Source organism: Coregonus clupeaformis, unplaced genomic scaffold (assembly GCF_020615455.1).
Source record: "Coregonus clupeaformis isolate EN_2021a unplaced genomic scaffold, ASM2061545v1 scaf0039, whole genome shotgun sequence".
Taxonomy (NCBI): domain Eukaryota; kingdom Metazoa; phylum Chordata; class Actinopteri; order Salmoniformes; family Salmonidae; genus Coregonus; species Coregonus clupeaformis.
The window spans coordinates 550,001-562,823 of NW_025533494.1; the positions used below are offsets into that span (position 1 = coordinate 550,001).

General features: G+C 46.1%; 1 protein-coding gene across 2 annotated transcripts in view; it reads left to right on the forward strand.

The window, feature by feature from the left end:
• LOC123483157 (phosphofurin acidic cluster sorting protein 1-like) overlaps positions 1 to 8,937 on the forward strand; it is a 67,050-nt gene extending 58,113 nt beyond the window's left edge. The window contains exons 9-24 of one of the 2 annotated variants that reach the window (XM_045212669.1): positions 572 to 732; positions 1,256 to 1,355; positions 1,684 to 1,755; positions 2,025 to 2,140; positions 2,282 to 2,429; positions 3,154 to 3,258; positions 3,360 to 3,466; positions 3,939 to 4,093; positions 4,282 to 4,392; positions 4,500 to 4,602; positions 4,724 to 4,766; positions 4,911 to 4,953; positions 5,128 to 5,269; positions 6,884 to 7,122; positions 8,089 to 8,208; positions 8,654 to 8,937. In XM_045212669.1, the coding sequence (XP_045068604.1) occupies positions 572 to 732; positions 1,256 to 1,355; positions 1,684 to 1,755; positions 2,025 to 2,140; positions 2,282 to 2,429; positions 3,154 to 3,258; positions 3,360 to 3,466; positions 3,939 to 4,093; positions 4,282 to 4,392; positions 4,500 to 4,602; positions 4,724 to 4,766; positions 4,911 to 4,953; positions 5,128 to 5,269; positions 6,884 to 7,122; positions 8,089 to 8,208; positions 8,654 to 8,772 (1,884 nt within the window). In that variant the 3' untranslated portion in view covers positions 8,773 to 8,937. The remainder of the gene's footprint in view (positions 1 to 571; positions 733 to 1,255; positions 1,356 to 1,683; positions 1,756 to 2,024; positions 2,141 to 2,281; positions 2,430 to 3,153; positions 3,259 to 3,359; positions 3,467 to 3,938; positions 4,094 to 4,281; positions 4,393 to 4,499; positions 4,603 to 4,723; positions 4,767 to 4,910; positions 4,954 to 5,127; positions 5,270 to 6,883; positions 7,123 to 8,088; positions 8,209 to 8,653) is intronic. The other variant, XM_045212670.1, reaches the window with a different exon arrangement.
• The last annotated feature ends 3,886 nt before the right edge of the window (positions 8,938 to 12,823 follow it).

Consider the following 12,823-nt stretch of genomic DNA (forward strand, 5'->3'; position numbering starts at 1 on the left):
CTCTCTCTCTCTCTCTCTCTCTCTCTCTCTCTCTCTCTCTCTCCTTCTCTCTCTCTCTCTCTCTCTCTCTCTCTCTCTCTCTCTCTCTCTCTCTCTCTCTCTCTCTCTCTCTCCTTCTCTCTCTCTCCGTTTCTCTCCCCCTCTCTCTCTCTCTCTCTCTCTCTCTCTCTCTCTCTCTCTCTCTCTCTCTCTCTCTCTCTCTCTCTCTCTCTCACTTATTGACTAAGAGATACAAAAATGTGTCTCCACTCAAACTTTCACTTGTTACTTTCTCTCTCTTACACACACACTTGCAGTTTTTCCACCTCTCTGTTCTGCTTCCTTCACTCATCTCTGAACACCTTGTCTGTGCATGGTGCAGAAAGTATCATTGCAATTGAAGGTGTTGGTTTATGCAGTGCTAGAGATGTGGTAACACAGCTGAAATCCCTATAGTATTGTGTGTGTGTGCATGTGTGTGTGCGCACTGCGCCCCCTCTATTAATGCCTGTGTGTGTGTGTATCTGTTCATGAATGCATGTGTATCTGTGTATTTCATCTATGCTAATGCCCCTGTGTGTGTGGTGTGCAGGTGGGTTTTGGTCTGGAGCATGTCTCTAGAGAACAGATCCAGGAAGTGGAGGAGGATCTAGATGAGCTGTATGATAGTCTGGAGATGTACAACCCCTCTGACAGTGGACCAGAGATGGAGGAGACGGAGAGTATCCTCAGCACACCCAAACCTAAACTCAGGTAGCTGTTATGGTGCCACCCACAGCACGTCTAACACAAACGGTCAGTTGACGTATATGCAAGAGGCCTATAGGGGAATCAAAGCTCCTGAGTCTTTGTGTGAAGCATACATTCCCCTATAAGGGACTTAGGAACAGAAAAAACAAGCACAAAGGAAGTGCTGTAACGCCTGAACCAATTACAGTTCCTCAGTATGCTACCCCCTCTGCTGGTCAAGAAATGTCACTGCATTCTGTGCTGTCATCATTGAGAACACTGCATTCTGTCATCATTGAGAATACGCTGGTATGATTAAGAACACTATCAATCCTAAACATCTGATTCTCACTAATCCAGAAATCAAATGAATAGATGGATGGTGAAATGGATTCAGAATCTTCGGATTACCTTGGCATTAGGGCTTGGTCTTGATCATTAGAGCTTGGTAGATTAGAGAAGGGTGTATGTGATTGGTGTGAAAATGTGACAAAAAAGTGTTTCAATCTGTGCTAACATGTATTTCTCTCTGTGTGTGGCTATCCAGGCCATTCTTTGAGGGGATGTCCCAGTCCAGCTCTCAGACAGAGATCACCAGTCTGAACAGTAGAGGGGGGAGCCTGGGACGAGATGCCTCCTTCAGCCATGTGAGTAGCAGAAAGGGGGGAGGGGGGGGGAGGGGAGGGGAGGGAAGGAGGGAGGGGGAGAGGTATGAGAGAGAGGGGAGCGAGAGAGGGGGGGAGAGAGCGTCCAGTGGGGGAGAGGGGGGAGAGGGAGCGAGGAAGGGGATAGAGGGAGGAAGAGAGAAATAATGCAATAAAGAACGGAGAGAGTGGGGGAGGGAGAAACATCTTGTTAGATGGGTTTTTAAACAGAACGGAGACAGAGGAGAGGGATGTTAGAGAAAAAGAAGGATTGAGATTCCCTGCAGGTGAGGTGTGGTGTGTAGTGACTGTATTTCCTGTGTGGCTCCAGCAGGGGGAGAAGATAAAACAGTCTCACAGTCGTAACTTGGAGGCAGAGGCCCTCTCTGAGACAGACACACTGGTGAGACACACTCAAAATCAAATCAAAGTTTATTGGTTGCGTACACAGATTTGCAGGTGTTATAGCAGGTGCAGCAAAATGCTTTTGTTTCTAGTTTCAACAGTAGAATGTTTTGCAAACACAATACAAATATGGAAATAATCTAAACAAAAAATCTAGAAATGACAGAATGAGTCCAATTAACAATCCAGAGTAGATATATTGGCCTGTGTGTGTTTAGTTGTAGTAGCAGAAGTCAACTCGAGCTAATGTGTATGTTGTGTGTGTAGGAGTTGACAGATCAGGAGATGTTTCCAGAGGGCCCCTGCATTAAGGTGTCGGTGGCTGAGAAACCCTGTACGCCCCTGAAGAGCAGCAAGAGTGAAGGAGCACAGCACTCCCCCAGGTAACGGACACAATCAAACACCAACACAGACTCTGTCATAGGAAAAATATTTTACATTTTTCACATACTCCAATCCTTCAAAGCTCTGGGGAATGTTGGTAAGGGCTTCAGGTTGATTTGGAGTTGAAACATCTCTCTCAGGTTGGACAGCGGAGGCCACACACCCAAACAGAAGAGACAGAGCAGTACTCCTATGAAGGAGAGACAGCTGTCTAAACCAATCAGTGAAGGGGTGAGGACCAACAGCTCTGACAGCGAGAGGTCCCCCGAACTGGGACACAGGTCACAGGTAACACACACACGCACACACACACATTCTTAGACCTATATGTTCATACTGGTATATGTAAACATTAATTGATGCTTCAAACATACACATACATTCTCATTAAGATAATCTCACACGCACACGTGCACGCACATATACACACACACACACACACACACACACAGCTCTTACAGCAAGGGGTTCTATAGTTCCAGAACTAGTTTTAGGACGCCACATTAGATAAAAAAATTATATCAATTATATAATTATATAAAAAACACATAGCACATTATATGCCAAGAAACAAATCTAGTGTCTCTCCCTCTTCCTCTTGATCTCAAAGTTTCTCTCCTCTCCTCTCCTCTCCTCTCCTCTCCCCTCCCCTCCCCCTCCCCTCCCCCCTCCCCTCCTCTCCTCTCCTCTCCTCTCCTCTCCTCTCCTCTCCTCTCCTCTCCTCTCCTCTCCTCTCCTCTCCTGCTCCCTTCTTCTTGTCTAAATAAAGAACATAAGTGTACCCATGACGACGAGAATAAATTATGTATGTTTTGATGAGTCATCTAAAAAGAAACTGTTCCACTTTATGTGTGTGTGTGTTTGCGTGTGTATGCTGTGTGCGTATGTGTGTGTGTGTGTGTGCGTGCTGTGTGTATGTGTTTGTGTGTGTGCGTGCTGTGTGCGTATGTGTGTGTGTGCGTGCTGTATGAATGTGTTTGTGTGTGTGCGTACTGTGTGTGGGTGGGTGTAGGTCCTGAGGAAGGCGGTGTATGATCAGCTAAACCAGGTCCTGCTGTCTGACTCTGCTCTGCCTGAGAGTCTCATCCTGGTCAATGGCACCGACTGGCAGGGCCAGGTAACAACTGTGTAGGATTGTGCGTACGTGTTGCATCAGAACAAACTTGTATGTTTCCGCAGTTCTCTAAGTATCTGTGTGTGTGTGTGTGTGTGTTCCAGTACGTGGTAGAGCAGTTGCAGGTACAGAGGCACCCGGTGGTGTGTACGTGTTCAGGAGCTGAGATCCAGGCGGTGCTCTCTGCTGTCCTCACACGCATCCAGAAGTTGTGAGTCTCATACACACACACACACACGGACGCACACGGACGCACATACACACACACAAAGTTGTGAGTCTGTCGGTCTAACACGTTATGTATGATCTGTTAATCTGTCTGTCTATGAAATATTTAGACCTCAGAACTCACACAGACAATATTCAGTTGATTCTCTAAATATTCAGTTGATTCTCTAAATATTCAGTTGATTCTCTAAATATTCAGTTGATTCTCTAAATATTCAGTTGATTCTCTTCGCTCATTTATTCCACTCTCGCTTTCTTTGCTTTTCTTCCTGCATCCTTTCTTCTATCCTCTCTGTCTCTCTCTTCTTCTTTTCTCCCTCTCTGTTTTCCTCTCTCCCTCCTCCCTCCATCCCTCTTCTCTCTGGATGGGGTTGATGAAGGCTGAGTTTTTAAGACTGTGATACGTCAATGATTATCTTTAACTATCTCTCCCCCTCTCCCTCTCTCCCTCTCAGTTGTAACTGTAACTCGTCCATGCCCAGGCCGGTCAAGGTGGCAGTGGTGGGCAGTCAGAGCTACCTCAGTGCCATCCTGCAGTTCTTTGTCACCCAGCTGGCCAGCAAGACCTCTGATTGGCTCAATCACCTGAGGTTCCTGGTGGTGCCCCTAGGTGAGACAAACAACATGGCCGTCCGTATCCATGGTGACAGGCGTAGTGATGGGTTGTTGATGTATTAAAGAGTTGTTGTTGTCAGGCTGATCACTAAAATATAATATTTCTCTCTGTTCATCCCTCTCTCTCTCTCTCTCTCTCTCTCTCTCTCTCTCTCTCTCTCTCTCTCTCTCTCTCTCTCATAGGCTGTCATCCTGTTGCTAAGCACCTGGGTGCCCTAGACAACCGTTACAGCTCTGCATTCTTAGATGGGGCGTGGGGAGACGTATTCATCCACTCTGAACCCCCACAGAACGGTAAACACACACACTGGATCTGGATACATAAAGTTAGCACACAGAGCCTGACCTCTGACCAGTGACCTCTAACCTTTGACCTCTCTTCATGTTTCCCTGTGCTGTAGACCAGTTGGACGTGGCAGGTAGGATCTCTCAGTACATAAGTGGAGCCACCGTCACACACCAGCTGCCCATCGCTGAGGCCATGCTTACCTGTAAACACAGGACGTGAGTGGTAACACACACACACACACTGTCAGGGTGTAACACATACGTTAACCAGAGCATTAACTAGAAGATGGTATTTCATTAAAAACCCATATAACACATTCTCTTTCTCTCTCTCCAGGCACGATGAAGATTCCTACCAGAAGTTTATTCCCTTCATTGGGGTATGTGTATGAGCCAAACGCCTAGTTCTGTCGGTGGCCTCTTCCATAGAGCTTGAGTTTATATAGGAACTCTTCAGCTGATATTAGGGTTTAGAATATGAGGTGTTTATCCTGATAGTAACAGGATGTTGTCATGTCTCACAGGTGGTGAAGGTTGGTCTGATTGAGCCTGGTCCATCCTCTACTGGTAGGTGGTTTAAAAAGCAATAAAGATATTAACTGTATCTCTGTTACCTCTATAGATATATCTTCCATCTTCCAAAAACATACCTATTTTCTGATATATATATCATAATTTTTTTCTTTCTTAATTATGACATTTATCTCACCACCATCTCTTCTTGCCCCTGTGGTTGCCTAGGAGACACAGAAGAGGGCGTGGCAGTGAGCCTTGCTGTTCCCTCTACATCCCCTCCCTCCCACGGCTCTCCCGCTGGGCTGATCAAAGAGGCTGCCACTCCCCCCTCCTCTCCCTCCATGGGCGGTGCTCTGGCAGTACAGGGGTAGGTCTGCTCCCGCTGGCATGGGTATAGTCTGTTATTTCTTATTATAGGGTCATTGCAGTTCTCAGGAGCTGCTACATTTTCTCTTCTCTTTCTGAGCAATCATTAATGGGATCATTTATGTGCCAGAGAGTGTTTAGACACACCCCTAATGTCTAAATGAGTCCATGACAGGAATGATGACCAATAGACTGTCTACACTGTGGCCCCCAAGAGCCTGACATAGACCAATAGACTGTATACACTGTGGCCCCCAAGAGCCTGACAGAGACCAATATAGTGTCTACACTGTGGTCCCCAAGAGCCTGACAGAGACCAATAGACTGTCTACACTGTGGCCCCCAAGAGCCTGACAGAGACCAATAGACTGTATACACTGTGGCCCCCAAGAGCCTGACAGAGACCAATAGACTGTCTACACTGTGGCCCCCAAGAGCCTGACAGAGACCAATAGACTGTCTACACTGTGGCCCCCAAGAGCCTGACAGAGACCAATAGACTGTCTACACTGTGGCCCCCAATAGTCTGACAGAGACCAATAGACTGTATACACTGTGGCCCCTAACAGCCTGACAGAGGCCGGTAGACTGTATACACTGTGGCCCCTAAGAGCCTGACAGAGACCAATAGACTGTCTACAATGTGGCCCCCAAGAGCCTGACAGAGACCAATAGACTGTATACACTGTGGCCCCCAAGAGCCTGACAGAGACCAATAGACTGTCTACACTGTGGCCCCCAAGAGTCTGACAGAGACCAATAGACTGTATACACTGTGGCCCCCAAGAGCCTGACAGAGACCAATAGACTGTATACACTGTGGCCCCTAAGAGCCTGACAGAGACCAATAGACTATCTACACTGTGGCCCCCAAGAGCCTGACAGAGACCAATAGACTGTATACACTGTGGCCCCCAAGAGCCTGACAGAGACCAATAGACTGTCTACACTGTGGCCCCCAAGAGTCTGACAGAGACCAATAGACTGTATACACTGTGGCCCTCAAGAGCCTGACAGAGACCAATAGACTGTATACACTGTGGCCCCCAAGAGCCTGACAGAGACCAATAGACTGTATACACTGTGGCCCCTAAGAGCCTGACAGAGACCAATAGACTGTATACACTGTGGCCCCCAAGAGCCTGACAGAGACCAATAGACTGTATACACTGTGGCCCCCAAGAGCCTGACAGAGACCAATAGACTGTATACACTGTGGCCCCCAAGAGCCTGACAGAGTTGCCTACCTCTGTCTGAGAGAGAGAGCGAAAGAGAGAGAGAGAGAGACATTTTACCAACAGTCCCTTTTCTCCTCAAAACAGATCAGATCATCCGTCTCAGGTTCATTCTGTCCCCTTCTTGTCTGTCCTGCTGAAATCAAGTCTGGCCACAGCTAAAAACAACCACAGCAGCATCAGCAGGTTTTAGTGTTATAGCCCGTCATTGTGATGGGGTTTGGTGCTGTAACAGACTCTACTGTCCTCTGTGGCGTGGCCAAACAAAACAATACAGCCTTTTGGCACTTTTACCATGAACCTCCATAATTTCCCCTTTCCTGCATTGTACCCTAACCCCCGCCTCTTCCTGTCTCTGGACCCTCCCCTTCCTGTCCCAGGAGCCCCAGTATGTCCCACGGTGTGGACACCATCGGGCTGCAGGTGGACTACTGGCTGGCGTCGCTGGCGGAGAAGCGACGTGAGGGGGAGCGGCGTGACACGGGTGGTAAGAACACCCTGAAGAGTGCCTTCAGGTCGCTGCAGGTCAGCAGGCTACCAGGAGGGAGCAGCAGTGAGGCCCAGGCCCAGGTCAGCACCATGGCCATGACGGTGGTCACCAAGGAGAAGAACAAGAAGGGTAAAGAGTTTTAGAATGTCATTTATTTTATAATACACAAGCAAAGTAATTCAGCATTACAAGAGTTTTTAATACTGAGAGAGGAAGTGGAATGTATACATACCCTCTAGTTGGGGTTTAATACGGAGAGAGGAAGTAGAATGTATACATACCCTCTAGTTGGGGTTTAATATGGAGAGAGGAAGTGGAATGTATACATACCCTCTAGTTGGGGTTTAATACGGAGAGAGGAAGTAGAATGTATACATACCCTCTAGTTGGGGTTTAATACGGAGAGAGGAAGTAGAATGTATACATACCCTCTAGTTGGGGTTTAATATGGAGAGAGGAAGTAGAATGTATACATACCCTCTAGTTGGGGTTTAATATGGAGAGAGGAAGTAGAATGTATACATACCCTCTAGTTGGGGTTTAATACGGAGAGAGGAAGTAGAATGTATACATACCCTCTAGTTGGGGTTTAATACGGAGAGAGGAAGTAGAATGTATACATACCCTCTAGTTGGGGTTTAATACGGAGAGAGGAAGTAGAATGTATACATACCCTCTAGTTGGGGTTTAATACGGAGAGAGGAAGTAGAATGTATACATACCCTCTAGTTGGGGTTTAATACGGAGAGAGGAAGTAGAATGTATACATACCCTCTAGTTGGGGTTTTCTTTTTTCCTCCATCCTTTCTTCCATCAATCGAATTGTATTGTAATGAAGGTTGACTCATTCTCTCTCTCTCTCTCTATCTATCTCTCTCTCTCTCTCTCTCCCTCCATCCCTCTCTCTCTCTCTTTCTCTCTCTTTCTTTATTGCTCACTCTCTCTTGCTCTCTCTCTCTCTCTTTCTCTCTCTATTGCTCACTCTCTCTTTCTCTCTCTCTCTCTCTCTATCTCTCTCTCTCTCGCTCTCTCTCTCTCTCTCTCTCTCTCTCTCTCTCTCTCTCTCTCTCTCTCTCTCTCTCTCTCTCTGTGTAGTTCCCACCATCTTCCTGGGTAAGAAACCGAAGGAGAAGGAAGTAGACTCTAAGAGCCAGGTCATCGAGGCCATCAGCAGACTCATCTGTTCTGCCAAGCAGCATCATACCATGTTGAAAGGTACAGCAACGTGAGGGAGGGAGGGAGGGATGATCCTGTAAAGGTGTAGAGGAGTCTCTGAGAACAGGAGGAGGAAGAGAAACTGGAAGAAAGGCTGCGGGGAGATTAAATGATAGTGGTTCTCTGGATGCGAAACCTTTAGAAAGAGTAAATAGCCATCAGTTAAAAAGAGGGGGGAGAGAGGGCGGGGTGAGGGGAACATGATTTATTGGAGATGTTGTAGGAAGGAGGAAATGGAGAATGGGCTGTGTTAATGGACCTCTTAAGTGTCTCTAAGAGTGCGTCAGAAATAACATCCTATTCACTATACAGGGCCATAGGGCTCTGGTCAAAAGTAGTGTACTATATAGGGAATAGGGTGCTATTTGGGACACAGCCCAAGTGTTCTCTGTCTGAACAACAGGCATACTTAGCTGTGTCTCCTTCCCTGTCTGTGTCCCTGCAGTATCCATAGACGGAGTGGAGTGGAACGACGTCAAGTTCTTCCAACTGGCCGCCCAGTGGCCCACGCACGTCAAGTACTTCCCTGTTGGACTGTTTGGTTACAGCAAACCCCACTCCTAGGGTCCACCCTTTACCCCTCCCCCTCACCCCCCTTGCCTCACCCAGTCCCTTCCCACCTACGCACACAGACCCCGCCTCTCAGAATGCCATGGCACTTGTATTGGTCAATCACGATGGAGGGTTGAGGGGCTGGCCGTTTTTGCTATATTTGTCTTATTTCTCTATAGGGAGGGAGGGAGGGAGGGAGGGAGGGAGGGAGGGGGGGAGGGAGGGAGGGAGGGAGGGAGGGAGGGAAAGGGTGGAATGCTACTAGTCACGTTAATGAATTGAAATGCCCCTCTCTCCCGGTGTGGCGTATGTGTATGAGGGGCCCACAGAACAAGATAACGAACTGCTGTTCAACTAACCGTAACGATGAGATGCAACCCCACAAATAACTCCCATCATGAACCCTGACCCTTTAACCTTTAACCCAGACCAGGTCATTCTCTTATCACCTTGAACCTGCCAACGGTCAGTCTGTCACAAAAGGTCAATCTGTGCTCTAACCCAGACCTGCATGCTGTAAACTACACCACCCACGTGCCAGTTACAACAAGAACATAATGTCGTGTCAACAGTAATGACATGGTTATTATGGGGTATGGAGGGGAACTTTGGAGCCAAAAACACATGTGCATGAAATGGACCAAACAACAGACAACACCTACAGCAGCAATGCTTTTCCTGCCTCCTAAATACAAAAAAATGCTTTTTTTCTCACCAATGATATAAGTTGAAATGTTATGCATATGAAGAGTAGAAAAGGAAAAAGTTCCCGGTTTATATTGTAACTACATTGTAACTTTCCGTGCACAGTACAGTCAAGTCCAGTCCAGTCCAGTATAGTCCAGTCCAGGATAGTCCAGTACAGCGAGTGCTCCTAATTCAGAGCTCACTGTTCGTCTAAACTTTACTGACAAGTGGCAACATTTCTGCTGTCTGTAAATCTTGTCCCTTTATCAATCAGTTATTGTTGTTGTCAGCATTGCTCTCTTGATGCAACCGCAGGTGTTTAGTCCTCCTTGTGCTTGTGGACATAGTGTATCGCCTGGGTGAGGCTGTTGCATTCTGGGATTTGTAGGCTGGGGCTGTCGCTGAGGTTAGAGCTGGGGTTAAGTTGGGGGACAGGAGCGGTGACAGTGCTATAAACTTCCAGTACCTCCTCCCCCAGCGTTATCATATCTATGTGTCCTCCTCCAAAGCACGATGTCGCTCGCTAATAGCTGCCCTTCTCCTGCCAGATCTCACAACGCCTGGATAGCTGTTTAACATGTCAGCTAACCACACCATATGATATAGCAATCTGATGCCCGACTTCACAGTCGATGATGTGACACACAACCATTGGTTGATGCAATGCAATCAGTCAGGCAGGCGGTAGTCAGGGAGGAACGCCACCTTTACCTGTGACAGACAGACAGCGCTCACTCCAGTGACGTGGTGGTGTATTTCGTCCAGGGTGTCGTGAGGCAGCAAAGTGAGTGTCCCATGACAGTTGTGTTATTAAGTGTTATTATGTACTGTGGTAAAACTAAAAACAGTAGCTATATATGAAACCAATTTTATAAGTAACCAACGTGACACAGTATGATAGGTTTGTGTTTGTTGCCGTGGAGATGATGTGGTCAATATCACATTATGAGTTCTCTAGGCTGTGGAATCAGCGTCCAGACGTTTACCTTGTAGACTGACACAAAGAAAGACGACCCCAAATGACCTTTAGGAGCTACTAAGAGCTCTGCTGCTTTCAATGAACAACTACAGACAATTCATTTGTATCCAACGAATTTGACTTAAATAATTGATTTTCAATTTAGTAGCAAAGTCTATGGTCTATAATGTACCTGCATAGTACATCAAAATATGTATTTAAAATAAAATAAAATGGCAATGTGTTGTAAGCAACACACTAGTCCTCTTCCCATCTAAAATGAAAGCTGACCAGTCTTGAGTAACTTAGCGTTGTGTCACCTAAACTGTAACCCTAACCACATCTGTGCAGTGGAAAGTATTATGACAAATGTCAAGTATTACAATACCATTGTCTCCACTTTCACTGTTATTATTATGATTTTCATGGTAACTTGGAGGTAGAAGTTCTCAGCAGTGACGTCAACATCTCGTCTAACTAACTCAACATCTGGCCCTGTTCTCTTTGGGGGGAGGAGGGGGGGCCCTTACGAAAGAAGGGTTTTGCACCAAGGCCTTCAAACTCCCTGAGAGAATGAATACCAAGCTATCCATGTTCTACAAATAAGTCTGAATGATAGAATGCGAAGATTTCACACAACAAGGATGTATTTCCAATTATCATTGGAGATATCCCCTGAACTTCATTTGAATGCAGATAATATTCATTGATTGTGTCTCAGTTTATTTGATCTCTTCTCACACTTGTCGACTGTCGTCAGAAGCATCATTATTTAGTAACATCCATTTAGGAAGTTTTAAACCTATTTTATCAGTCAATGTCTCGTTTCATTTGAGAAGAAAAATGGATAGCAGGAGAGACAGCTATCTATTACTTTACAAACGAAACACTTTTTATAGGCCAGAACCAGCTGTTACTTCACTAGAACATTTTATGTTGTTCTAGAACACGAACACACCACAATAATCGCTCTCCAAACTCCATAGTCAGTTGACCTTGTAACCTGTGAGCTTGGATACTTTGTGCAACTTCCCTTGTGAGTACCAAAGAGAGATATGGCCAGGGCAGTGGCACTATTGAAAGCAGACCATCAAATTCTGCTGCCCACCAGCCAAGGGCTAGACCCAGACCCATATCTTCATCTGGACTTGGACTCTCAATGCATATTTTAACTGAGACTGTATCTATCTATGTATGTTATGTACATGGTTGTATCTATGGGAGGGACGTATGATGTGTAGATGTGGCTCCTTAACCACAGATCTAGGATCAGATTACCCTGCCCTCCAGTTCTAACCATAATCATTAGTGGATTTAAAGCTATCTGACCCTGAATCAGTCGTTATGGGCGACGTCTACTGCCTCTGAGCAGAACACAGAGCTCCAACTGCTCTTTGCCTTGTAGCGTGTTATTAGCATAATAAGGAGTGTAAGATATGATTCTATTTGAACTGCTGTCTCTTCATAAGGGGGATCATAAGTATTCACCTAAGGGGGAAAAAAGTCACTGCCAAAAATGTCTGTTACATGGATATAACACCCAAGCTGACGCAGGGGTGTAGATAAAGGTGTTCAGTGTTTGTAATGCTTTTGGTGATAACAAGAAAACAAAACTTTAATAATTATCATTGTTCCAAAAGTATTCATTTCAATGTTAGAAAATTATTCTGTTACCACGATACATTCCAACGTTTTACTCCTCTGTCTCTCCTCTCCCCCTGTTCCCAGTTCAGTCCCTGTCTTTCACCTGTCTCACCGTTTACATGTTGTTTGTTGTTTTTCCTACCTTCTCTAGGCCTATTCTTCCTGTGTGACTGTCTCTTTAACTTTACCTGCTGTGTGTTAACCTGTGTCTTTAGCTGGACTGACCTGTGGTTGCTGTGATGGTCTTCATCACTAACGTATAGGGACAGGGTTGTGACTAAAGGGAGTATAGTCTACGACCGGAAGTGACTTTTCGTAGCAGGTTAGGAGAACATTTGAGCTAATCCTAACCCTTTTCCTAACCTTAACCTAAGTCTCCTAACCTGCCACTTTAATTATCCTGCTATCCCGCTGCAGAAATTCTCCTAACCTGCTACGAAAAAGTAACTTCCGGTCGTAGCTGTACTCCCTCTAGTCAGAACCTAGGGACAGCAGTTATTCCTGACCATGTGACCTGATCAGGAACAACTCTGGGCCCTGGTTATAGTCTATACCAGAGACGGAAGAGGAAGCAAGACATCCCGCTCCCTCATTTTTTCTGGTTCATATACAGTCAATGAACTAAGTAGACCAGACCCAGCTGCTATCACATTGGTGTCTATGGGAGAGACACCCCTTAAGTAGAACGGAACTGTGACCATTTTTTTCAATGGTAAACGGCCTGAGTAAGATATCTTCATTTATCCACCGTCTTTGGTCTAAACCTATAACCAG